The sequence below is a fragment of the Ranitomeya variabilis genome, chromosome 1, assembly GCF_051348905.1.
Source record: "Ranitomeya variabilis isolate aRanVar5 chromosome 1, aRanVar5.hap1, whole genome shotgun sequence".
Classification (NCBI taxonomy): domain Eukaryota; kingdom Metazoa; phylum Chordata; class Amphibia; order Anura; family Dendrobatidae; genus Ranitomeya; species Ranitomeya variabilis.
In genome coordinates this window covers 1,103,753,072-1,103,765,869 of record NC_135232.1, presented here as the reverse complement: position 1 = coordinate 1,103,765,869, position 12,798 = coordinate 1,103,753,072, and the positions used below count along the sequence as shown (strand labels likewise).

General features: G+C 45.3%; 1 protein-coding gene across 1 annotated transcript in view; it reads right to left on the bottom strand.

Moving 5' to 3' along the window:
- The window catches only part of EVC2 (EvC ciliary complex subunit 2), a 179,627-nt gene that overhangs the window by 108,703 nt on the left and 58,126 nt on the right, over positions 1-12,798 (bottom strand). Inside the window, exons 9-10 of the mRNA XM_077280123.1 lie at positions 12,293-12,441; positions 9,890-10,214 (exon numbers count right to left, since the gene is read on the bottom strand). Of these exons, the coding sequence (XP_077136238.1) occupies positions 9,890-10,214; positions 12,293-12,441 (474 nt within the window). The remainder of the gene's footprint in view (positions 1-9,889; positions 10,215-12,292; positions 12,442-12,798) is intronic.

Below are 12,798 nucleotides of genomic sequence, written 5' to 3'. Positions count from 1 at the left end.
GGACAGGTAAAGGCAAAAGCAATCCACTGGCACGAGAACAGCAAGGCTTGGCCCGAGCACAAATCCCACAGGACTGCACAAAGGAACGCACATCCCGCGACAAGGAAGGCCACCAAAAGGACCTAGCAACCAAATCCCTGGTACCAAAAATCCCAGGATGACCCACCAACACCGAAGAATGAACCTCGGAAATGACTCTACTGGTCCATCTATCAAGGACAAACAGTCTCTCTGGTGGACAACGGTCAGGTCTTTTGGCCTGAAATTCCTGCAGTACCCGTCGCAAATCAGGGGAGATGGCAGACAAAATCACCCCCTCTCTGAGGACACCAGCCGGTTCAGAAACTCCCGGAGAGTCAGGCACAAAGCTCCTAGAAAGAGCATCAGCCTTCACGTTCTTCGAACCCGGAAGGTATGAAACCACGAAATCGAAACGGGAGAAAAACAGCGACCATCGAGCCTGTCTAGGATTTAGCCGTTTAGCAGACTCGAGATAAGTCAAATTCTTGTGATCCGTCAAGACCACCACACGATGTTTGGCTCCCTCAAGCCAATGTCGCCACTCCTCAAATGCCCATTTCATTGCCAACAACTCCCGATTACCAACATCATAATTCCGCTCGGCAGGCGAAAACGTTCTTGAAAAGAAAGTACATGGCCTCATCACAGAGCAATCAGAGCTTCTCTGTGACAAGACAGCCCCAGCTCCAATCTCAGAAGCATCAACCTCGACCTGGAAGGGCAGAGAGACATCTGGCTGACGCAAGACAGGAGCCGAAGAGAACCGACGTTTGAGCTCCTGAAAGGCCTCCACGGCCGCAGGAGACCAATTCGTCACATCAGAACCCTTCTTGGTCAAATCCGTCAAAGGCTTAACCACACTGGAAAAATTAGTGATGAAGCGACGGTAAAAATTAGCAAAACCCAAGAACTTCTGAAGACTCTTTACCGATGTAGGTTGAGTCCAGTCATAAATAGCCTGGACCTTGACTGGATCCATCTCAATGGTAGAAGGAGAAAAAATAAAGCCCAAAAAGGAAACCTTCTGGACTCCGAAGAGACATTTAGAGCCCTTCACAAACAAGGCATTGGCTCGCAGGACCTGAAACACCATCCTGACCTGCTTCACATGAGATTCCCAATCATCAGAAAAGACCAAAATATCATCTAGGTACACAATGATAAACCTATCCAGATATTCTCGGAAGATATCGTGCATGAAGGACTGGAACACAGAAGGGGCATTAGAAAGCCCAAAAGACATCACCAAGTACTCAAAATGGCCTTCGGGCGTATTGAATGCTGTTTTCCATTCATCGCCCTGCTTTATACGCACAAGATTATACGCTCCACGAAGATCTATCTTGGTGAACCAACTGGCCCCCCTAATCCGAGCAAACAGATCGGACAACAGTGGGAAAGGATACTGAAATTTGACCGTGATGTTATTTAGAAGGCGATAATCTATACAGGGTCTCAGAGAACCATCCTTCTTGGCCACAAAAAAGAACCCCGCACCCAAAGGGGACGAGGACAGGCGAATATGTCCCTTCTCCAAAGACTCCTTGATATAACTCCGCATAGCGGCATGTTCTGGTACAGACAAATTAAAAAGTCGTCCCTTAGGGAACTTACTACCAGGAATCAAATTTATGGCGCAATCACAATCCCTATGAGGAGGTAAGGCACTGGACTTGGGCTCATCAAATACATCCTGGTAGTCCGACAAAAATTCAGGGACTTCAGAAGGAGTAGAAGAAGCAATAGACACCAAAGGAGCATCACCATGAATCCCCTGGCAACCCCAACTTGACACAGACATTGCTTTCCAATCCAGGACTGGATTATGAGCCTGGAGCCATGGCAGACCTAACACGACAACATCATGCAAATTATGTAACACAAGAAAGCGAATCACCTCCTGATGTGCAGGAGTCGTGCACATGGTCACTTGAGCCCAGTACTGAGGTTTATTCTTGGCCAATGGCGTGGCATCAATTCCCTTTAGTGGAATAGGGAATTGCAAAGGCTCCAAGACAAAACCACAGCGCCTGGCAAAAGACAAATCCATCAAATTCAGGGCAGCACCTGAATCCACAAAAGCCATAACTGAGTAGGATGACAGAGAGCAAATCAAAGTAACAGACAAAATGAATTTAGGTTATACAGTACCAATGGTGACAGACTTAGCAAAGTTTTTTATGCGCTTAGAACAATCTGAGATAACATGAGCAGAATCACCACAGTAAAAGCACAACCCATTCTGACGTCTGTGATTTTGCCGTTCAATTCTGGTCAGAATCCTGTCATATTGCATAGACTCAGGTTTCTGCTCAGAAAATATCGCCAGATGGTGCACTGGTTTGCGCTCCCGTAAGCGCCGATCAATCTGAATGGCCAAAGACATTGACTCATTCAGACCCGCAGGCGTGGGGAACCCCACCATAACATCCTTAATGGCTTCAGAAAGACCCTTTCTGAAAATCGCTGCCAGGGCACACTTATTCCATTGAGTGAGCACAGACCATTTCCTAAACTTCTGACAGAAAACCTCTGCTTCATCCTGACCCTGGGAGAGAGCCAGCAAAACCTTTTCTGCTTGGTCTACCAGATTAGGTTCCTCATAAAGCACTCCAAGCGCCAGAAAAAACGCATCCACATTTTGCAATGCAGGATCTCTGTTATGACCCCAATGGCAGAGGGTCTCAGGAATAATGCTAAGTCAGTAAATTCAGAAAACCAGCTCATAGGGCAGTGGTAACTGGGCTGACCATATAACTAATCCTAGCACCACAAATACCAGCAGCCGGGGAACGTTCCTACGTTGATCCTAGACGTCTCGCGCCAGCCGGAGAGCTAACTACCCCTAGAAGGGAAAAGAAAGACCTTTCTTGCCTCCAGAGGAAATACCCCAAAAAGTTGGATAGAAGCCCCCCACAAATAATAACGGTGAGGTAAGAGGAAAAGACAAACATAAGAATGAGCTAGGAATTTAGCAAAGAGAGGCCCACTAGCTAATAGCAGAATATAGAAAGATAACTTATATGGTCAGCAAAAAAAATCCTATCAAAAATATCCACACTGGAAATTCAAGAACCCCCGAACCGTCTAACGGCCCGGGGGGAGAACACCAGCCCCCTAGAGCTACCAGCAAGGTCAGGAATCACATTTAGTACAAGCTGGACAAAAAATGATAGCAAACAAATAACCCAAAAAACAAAGAAGCAAGATTTAGCTTAATTTAGCACGAACCAGGACCAGCAAACAGGAGCAAACAGAATGTGTCTGATAACACCGATGCCAGGCACTAGACTAAGGTTCCAGGAGGTTTATATAGCAACACCCCTGAAGTAACGACCCAGCTGGGTGCAGACAGAGGGAAGGAAATCCCAGAGTCATATCACTAGTAACCACTAGAGGGAGCCAAAAAAGTCTAATTCACAACAGTACCCCCCCTTAAGGAGGGGTCACCGAACCCTCACCAAGACCACCAGGGCGATCAGGATGAGCAGCGTGAAAGGCACGAACCAAATCGGCCGCATGCACATCAGAGGCAACCACCCAGGAATTATCCTCCTGACCATAACCCTTCCACTTGACCAAATACTGAAGCCTCCGCCTGGAGAGACGAGAATCCAAGATCTTCTCCACCACGTACTCCAACTCGCCCTCAACCAACACCGGAGCAGGAGGCTCAGCAGAAGGAACCACAGGCACAACGTAGCGTCGTAACAAAGACCTATGGAACACGTTGTGAATGGCAAACGAAACCGGAGGATCCAAGCGAAAGGACACAGGATTAAGGATTTCCAATATCTTGTAAGGACCGATGAAGCGAGGCTTAAATTTAGGAGAGGAGACCTTCATAGGAACAAATCGAGAAGACAGCCACACCAAATCCCCAACACGAAGTCGGGGACCCACACCGCGGCGGCGGTTGGCAAAACGCTGAGCCTTCTCCTGTGACAACTTCAAGTTGTCCACCACATGATTCCAGATCTGCTGCAACCTATCCACCACAGAATCTACTCCAGGACAGTCAGAAGGCTCCACATGTCCCGAGGAAAAACGAGGATGGAAACCAGAGTTGCAGAAAAATGGCGAAACCAAAGTAGCGGAACTAGCCCGATTATTTAGGGCAAACTCAGCCAACGGCAAGAAGGTCACCCAATTATCCTGATCTGCCGAAACAAAACACCTCAAGTAAGCTTCCAGAGTCTGATTAGTTCGCTCAGTTTGTCCATTAGTCTGAGGATGAAAGGCAGACGAGAACGATAAATCAATGCCCATCCTAGCACAAAAGGATCGCCAGAACCTGGAAACAAACTGGGATCCTCTGTCAGACACAATATTCTCAGGAATGCCGTGTAAACAAACCACATTATGAAGGAACACAGGAACCAGATCGGAAGAGGAAGGCAGCTTAGGCAAAGGCACCAAATGGACCATTTTTGAAAAGCGATCACATACCACCCAGATGACAGACATACCCCGAGACACCGGGAGATCAGAAATGAAATCCATGGAAATATGTGTCCAAGGCCTCTTCGGGACAGGCAAGGGCAAGAGCAACCCGCTGGCACGGGAACAGCAAGGCTTAGCTCGAGCACAAGTCCCACAGGACTGCACAAATGACCGTACATCCCGTGACAAGGAAGGCCACCAAAATGACCTAGCCACCAGATCTCTGGTGCAAAAATTCCCGGATGACCTGCCAACACCGAGGAATGAACCTCGGAAATGACTCTGCTGGTCCACTTATCAGGAACAAACAGTCTGTCAGGTGGACAAGAGTCAGGTCTACCAGCTTGAAATCTCTGCAACACACGTCGCAAATCAGGAGAAATGGCTGACAAAATAACTCCTTCTTTAAGAATACCAACAGGTTCTGTGACTCCAGGAGAGTCAGGCACAAAGCTCCTTGAAAGAGCATCAGCTTTCACATTCTTTGAACCTGGTAAATACAAGACCACAAAGTCAAAACGGGAGAAAAACAATGACCAGCGGGCCTGTCTAGGATTCAAGCGTTTAGCAGACTCGAGATACATCAAATTTTTGTGATCAGTCAAGACCACCACACGATGCTTAGCACCCTCGAGCCAATGACGCCACTCCTCAAATGCCCACTTCATGGCCAGTAATTCCCGATTGCCCACATCATAATTCCGCTCAGCAGGCGAAAACTTCCCAGAGAAGAAAGCACATGGTCTCATTACCGAGCAACCAGGGCCTCTCTGTGACAAAACGGCCCCTGCCCCAATCTCAGAAGCATCCACCTTGACCTGAAAGGGAAGTGAGACATCAGGCTGGCACAAAACAGGCGCCGAAGTAAACCGGCGCTTCAACTCCTGGAACGCCTCCACGGCTGCAGGAGCCCAGTTAGCAACATCAGAACCTTTCTTGGTCATATCCGTCAAAGGTTTAACAACGCTAGAAAAATTAGCGATAAAACAACGGTAGAAGTTAGCAAAACCCAAGAACTTCTGAAGACTCTTAACCGACGTGGGTTGAGTCCACTCATGAATAGCTCGGACCTTGACTGGGTCCATCTCCACAGCAGAAGGGGAAAAAATAAACCCCAAAAAGGGAACTTTCTGTACTCCAAAGAGACACTTTGAGCCTTTAACAAACAAGGCATTCTCACGCAAAACCTGAAACACCATCCTGACCTGCTCCACATGTGAGTCCCAATCTTCAGAGAAAACCAGAATATCGTCCAGATAAACAATCATAAATTTATCCAGATACTTCCGGAAAATATCATGCATAAAGGACTGAAATACTGAGGGAGCATTAGAAAGCCCAAAAGGCATCACCAAGTACTCAAAATGACCTTCGGGCGTATTAAATGCAGTCTTCCATTCATCACCTTGCTTAATGCGCACAAGGTTGTATGCACCACGAAGATCTATCTTGGTGAACCACTTGGCACCCTTAATCCGGGCAAACAAGTCCGACAAGAGAGGCAAAGGATACTGAAATTTTACAGTGATTTTATTCGGTAGCCGATAGTCAATACAAGGTCTCAAAGATCCGTCCTTCTTAGCCACAAAAAAGAATCCCGCACCAAGAGGGGAAGAGGATGGACGGATATGCCCCTTCTCCAGAGACTCCTTGATATATGAACGCATTGCGGCATGCTTAGGTACTGACAGATTAAATAATCTTCCCTTAGGAAATTTACTACCTGGAATCAAATCTATGGCGCAGTCACAGTCCCTATGAGGAGGCAGAGCACTGGATCTGGACTCACTGAATACATCCTGATAATCAGACAAATACTCAGGAACTTCCGAAGGAGTAGAGGAAGCAATAGACACCGGCGGGGAATCAGCATGAATTCCCTGACAGCCCCAACTTGACACAGACATTGCCTTCCAATCCAGGACTGGATTGTGGGTCTGTAACCATGGCAGACCCAAAACGACCAAATCATGCATTTTATGCAGAACAAGAAAACGAATCACCTCCCGATGTTCAGGAGTCATGCACATGGTCACCTGCGTCCAAAACTGCGGTTTATTTTCCGCCAATGGCGTAGCATCAATACCTCTAAGAGGAATAGGATTTACTAACGGTTCAAGAACAAAACCACAGCGCTTGGCAAATGACAGATCCATAAGACTCAGGGCGGCACCTGAATCCACAAACGCCATAACAGGGTAAGAGGACAAAGAGCAAATTAAAGTCACAGACAAAATAAATTTAGGTTGCAAATTACCAATGGCGACAGGACTAACAACCCTTGTTAGGCGTTTAGAGCATGCTGATATAACATGTGTAGAATCACCACAGTAAAAACACAACCCATTCTGACGTCTATGATTTTTCCGTTCATTTCTAGTCTGAATTCTATCACATTGCATTAAATCAGGTGTTTGTTCAGACAACACCACCAGAGGATTAGCGGTTTTGCGCTCCCGCAAACGCCGGTCAATTTGAATAGCAAGCGCCATAGAATCATTCAGACTTGTAGGAATGGGGAAACCCACCATCACATTCTTAATGGCTTCAGAAAGGCCATTTCTGAAATTTGCGGCCAGAGCACACTCATTCCACTGAGTAAGCACGGACCATTTCCGAAATTTTTGGCAATACACTTCAGCTTCATCCTGACCCTGAGAAATAGCCAACAAGGCTTTTTCTGCCTGAATTTCAAGATTGGGTTCCTCGTAAAGCAATCCGAGCGCCAGAAAAAACGCATCAATATTCGCCAATGCCGGATCTCCTGGCGCTAGCGAGAAAGCCCAATCCTGAGGGTCGCCCCGTAAAAAAGAAATAACAATTTTAACTTGCTGAGCAGAATCTCCAGATGAACGGGGTCTCAGAGAAAGAAACAATTTACAATTATTCTTGAAATTCCTAAACCTAAATCGATCTCCAGAAAACAATTCCGGAATAGGTATTTTAGGTTCAGACATAGGACTACTGGTAACAAAATCTTGTATACCCTGCACACGAGCTGCCAGCTGGTCAACACTTGTAATCAAGGTCTGCACATTCATGTCTGCAGCAAGCACACGCCACTCAAAGGTAAAGGGGAGGAAGAGAAGGAAGGAAAAAAAAAACTCAGAATTTCCTTTCTTATTATCCCACTTCTGCAATGCTTTAAACATTCAATATTGGCCTGGCATACTGTTATGACCCCAATGGCAGAGGGTCTCAGGAATAATGCTAAGCCAGTAAGTTCAGAAAACCAGCTCATAGGGCAGTGGTAACTGGGCTGACCATATAACTAATCCTAGCACCACAAATACCAGCAGCCGGGGAACGTTCCTACGTTGATCCTAGACGTCTCGTGCCAGCCGGAGAGCTAACTACCCCTAGAAGGGAAAAGAAAGACCTTTCTTGCCTCCAGAGGAAATACCCCAAAAAGTTGGATAGAAGCCCCCCACAACAAATAATAACGGTGAGGTAAGAGGAAAAGACAAACATAAGAATGAGCTAGGAATTTAGCAAAGAGAGGCCCACTAGCTAATAGCAGAATATAGAAAGATAACTTATATGGTCAGCAAAAAATCCTATCAAAAATATCCACACTGGAAATTCAAGAACCCCCGAACCGTCTAACGGCCCGGGGGGAGAACACCAGCCCCCTAGAGCTACCAGCAAGGTCAGGAATCACATTTAGTACAAGCTGGACAAAAAATGATAGCAAACAAATAACCCAAAAAACAAAGAAGCAAGACTTAGCTTAATTTAGCACGAACCAGGACCAGCAAACAGGAGCAAACAGAATGTGTCTGATAACACCGATGCCAGGCACTAGACTAAGGTTCCAGGAGGTTTATATAGCAACACCCCTGAAGTAACGACCCAGCTGGGTGCAGACAGAGGGAAGGAAATCCCAGAGTCATATCACTAGTAACCACTAGAGGGAGCCAAAAAAGTCTAATTCACAACAGATCTCCCGGCGCCAGAGAGAATGCCCAATCTTGAGGGTCACCACGCAACAAAGAAATAATAATTTTAACTTGCTGAACCGGATCACCAGAGGAACGAGGTCTCAGAGAAAGAAATAATTTGCAATTATTTTTAAAGTTCAAAAACCTAGATCTGTCTCCGGAGAACAGCTCAGGAATAGGTATCTTAGGCTCTGACATAGGACTGTGGACTACATAATCCTGAATGCCTTGTACCCTAGCAGTGAGATGATCCACACTAGAAGACAGACTCTGAAGGTCCATAGCTGCAGCTGAATTCTGAACCACCCAGAGATTAAGGGGAGAAGAGAGGCTAGACACACTGCAGAGAAAAAAAAAAATGAACTCAGGATTTCTCTTATCCCTCTTTTGCGATGCATTAACTCTTTACCGGCCTGCTGTACTGTTATGATCCGGTGGTAGGATCACCAAACTGACCCGATAGGTAAACCTGAATAGTAGGACAAGCTCCGGGGATGTGGGAACTATACCGACCACAATCCTGATCCTATCCACACACACTAAAGGCAGCCGTGGAGCGTTACCTAAAAACCTAGATGCCTCTTCACGGCCTGAGAAACTAGCTACCCCTAGAGAGAAAGCAAAGCCTCACTTGCCTCAGAGAAATAACCCCAAAGTTTAGGCAGCCCCCCACAAATAATAACGGTGAGTTAAGGGGAAAATACAAACGTAGGAATGAAAAACAGGTTTAAGCAAATGAGGCCCGCTAACACTAAATAGACAGAAGATAGCAGGGATCTGTGCGGTCGGTACAAAAACTATCCACGCAGAAAGTACAAGAACCCCCACACCGACTCACGATGTGAGGGGCGCACTCTGTTCCCCAGAGCTACCAGCAAGCGAAAAATCACATATAAGCAAGCTGGACTGAACACATCATATACTGAGAAACATATTCAAGGAAACAATGAGCAAAAAGAACTAGCAAGACTTAGCTTCTCAGAAATAGACAGGTCACCAGGAAAATCCAGGAGAGGTCAGAACCAGTACTGAATACAACGACAGCAGGAAACAAGTAAAGGTCCAGGTGGAGTTAAATAGGAACCAGCATAGCAGGAAATGAGGCAGCTGAGCCCAGCTCCAGACCCGCAGTATCGCTAAAGGCCACCAGAGGGAGCCCAGACGGAATTCACAACAGTAGCCCCCTTTACAACTCAATGTTTTACCCATTACTGACCCTTGTATAATGACTAAGGATAGAGCCTCCTCCAAAGACACCCACCTGCAGTCAACTATTTTGGAGTCCTTACCCTTCATCACTGCAGAGCAGGTACCAAATGACTGTATGAGGTCTTTCATGTAAGTGTTTCACTGGTTCGGCCTAGTCCTTTTGTCTGCCCTTATTCACACTGAGGTCAACATTGACACATGGTAAGGTTTTAATATTAGACAGTGTAGGACTGTTAAGCTCAATTTTTGTGTTTTTTTTGTCTTTGGCAACATACCTTTTCTCCGGAATTCTTCAGGAATGCCTCTGCCTCGTCAGCGGCCTCTCTCTGCCCGCGATGCAGAATGTCCATTTGTTTCTTACGATCCAAATTACATTCTGCCGTCAGAGCGACCAACTTCCTCCGATATTCCTCTTGGGTTCTCTTCTGAAGGTCAGTCCAGTGGCCACTTAAGATCATGTTCATTCTTTTCTCCTCCAGGGGCGAGAGGTTCCCTGCCTCTGTCATATTTCTGAGCAGTATCCCTGTCACATCTTTGTAGACTTGGACTCGACAAGCTTCTAAGTAAGCATCGGCTTGTGTCATATTGCCGATCTCAGAGCTGGAAGCAAACAAAAATATTATAAATCACTAAGAAGTCTAATCATGGGGGAAATACACAATGCGGTCAATTAAAAACAAAATTTGTATGGATGGGATAATTAAAAAATAAATAAAAGTATAACTTTTTTTACTTACCTCTTTGGTACTAAAAGAGTAATCAAAGTGAATTATTAGTGCTATTTTAATCTTTTTATTAGAGCCGACCCATCATCTGTACTCCAAATGTGTACGTTCTAATATCAATGCAGCTGAAGGCAGGGAGATTAACTTGGAAAAAGCTGAGGTTTGAAAGCCACTTACATGCTATTTTTTACATGAATGAAGACAAATTCCCTAATAAACTGGTTTGGAAAGTTTTATAACTTTCCATACTGGATGAAATAAAAAAAAATATGAAATTTAAGTTACTTGTGATGATTTTTCTCTTTAAACTAATGGTATGTATGTACATACACATTCATGATGACTAAATCCATGCTTTGATTATAGAAATTTCTTTTGTAGTTTCTGAGAAATCCAGTGTTGAAATCATATGCTCTTGCCGCCGTTACTGCAGAATCTTGACAGTGGTCAGTGTGCGTACTGAGAGGTTTCAGAAGTCTGCAGCCACATAGAGTGACTGCAAACTTTCATTACAAGCCTGGATAACCCCTTTAATTCAATAGTAGGTTTGGATAAATTAATGGTTTCCGAGTGTAGCAACCCCACTGATCAGATATTGATGATCCATCCTAAGGAGAGGCCGTCTGTCACATGTCCACCGCTCAGTGTATCTTGGACACAGTGATTGCTCAGTCGTCCAATCTAGTGCAGGGGCATGCTGAGCTGTCGCTATTTTGATTGACAGTTCAGTCATCAAATCTAGTGCGGGGTCGTGCTGAACTGCTGATGTTTTGAGTGACAGCTTGGCCGTCCATTCGGGGACAGGGAGGTGCTGAGCTTCCTCCAGGTGTTCCCTGTTCCAGTTGATTGCCTAGCTACTTAACTGAGCTATCAGAGATGGCTGCCAGTCATAGCTTTCAGCTCTGTGTGGCTTGTCCTCTGTGCCTTGTGCTTTGTATTCTGACATTTTGCTGCCGGACCCTGGATTTGCCTATTTACTACCCATTTGTATTACCCCTTTTGACGCACTTTGAACAGGAATTCTAACTGAACTGCGACCTGACTATGCCTTCTGCCTTACGCCTTTGCATTTGACGAGCCCTCTTGGTATCTGACCCCGGACCTCTTGACTACCCAAGTCTCATGGTGAGTAGTGACTGGCATCAGACCATTAATGTAAAAGTCCTGGACAGCCCCTTTAAAACTTGCTCAATCTTGACTTAGTAGTCCAGAGGGCGATCCTGGTCAGTGATTATCGGCTATCACTGTATCCGCACTCCTGACCGAAAGGCTGTAGGTACGCCCACTGGACTCCTAAGTCTGAACTGATGTTTAAACTCAATGAAAAACAAGTTATACTGAATCTTTTCCCACAAAACTATATATCAATCTCATCAGCTCCTTCTGCTACTAAAAATGTCAGCACTAATGATGTGAGAGTAACGACAACATCTTATACCATATATAATCCATCTGGGACTTCCCATGCACAGAATCCAGGTGCAACTGCAACCTCTGCACCCCCTATAGCTGTGCAATGACGTCGCCAAGTGCGGCCCTCCGAGCTATTGAAAATACAGAACAGAGCTGTCTTGCTATTAGTTTCCTCTCTGAGGACAGCAGACAGATGTAGGCATTAAACAGGTGCTCCAACACTTCAAGGCACGTATTTTGCGAGCAGTCATTTTAATAAAGTAACTCAAAGCAAAAGTCCAATAATTATGCACCGTATGGTCCTATGTGGATTCCTGCAGTGAGAAAGGAAAAGTTTTTTTGCATTTCAAAATCCCTAAAATTAATTTACTTGATGAGCCGTGGGTTCCATTATTGATAAGCCCCTCGCCAAAAAAAAAAAAAAATTATCCTCCGCCCCAGGAGGGCTAATTAGATTGGTAAAATCTGTATTCTTTGTTGTTGATTTCACTTCCAAGGCAAAAAAAAAAAGAATAAAAGGCAGACACAACAAACACTCACTCCTCCAATGCTTGCAGCAGGTTTTCTGCCTCTTCAAAGCACATTATGTCAATCAAGCGGTCAAATCCCGTCAAGTCTTCTGGAACACTGTCGGACGATTTGGCCGGAGATTCTTTTTTTTGCCCGCTGTTAATTTCATGTGATTTTCCCTGGGAACGAGAGATAAAGAACAAGATTAATGCTGACGGTAAGAGCGATTGTGCTACGAAACGGTATTCTTCTGCGTTTTGTCAATCTAATAGGTTCCTTATCACATCAAAATGGCCATTACTGGATCTGCATGAAGCAGAAAAAAAAAAAACCTGATAAAATCCCAGCGGTCGATGTTAAATATTACATACAGCTCGTGAACAGTAAGAGCTGAGTGGAGAAGCCGGAGGCAGAGGAACAAGGCATTTTATGTTTCTGGAGCCTACAGGATGTTACATAACTTCCTGGGCTCCATCCGTTTTGGGAATACCAGCAAAAAATAAATAAAAAATAAAGTCTTATTTTTGGGCTTTGAG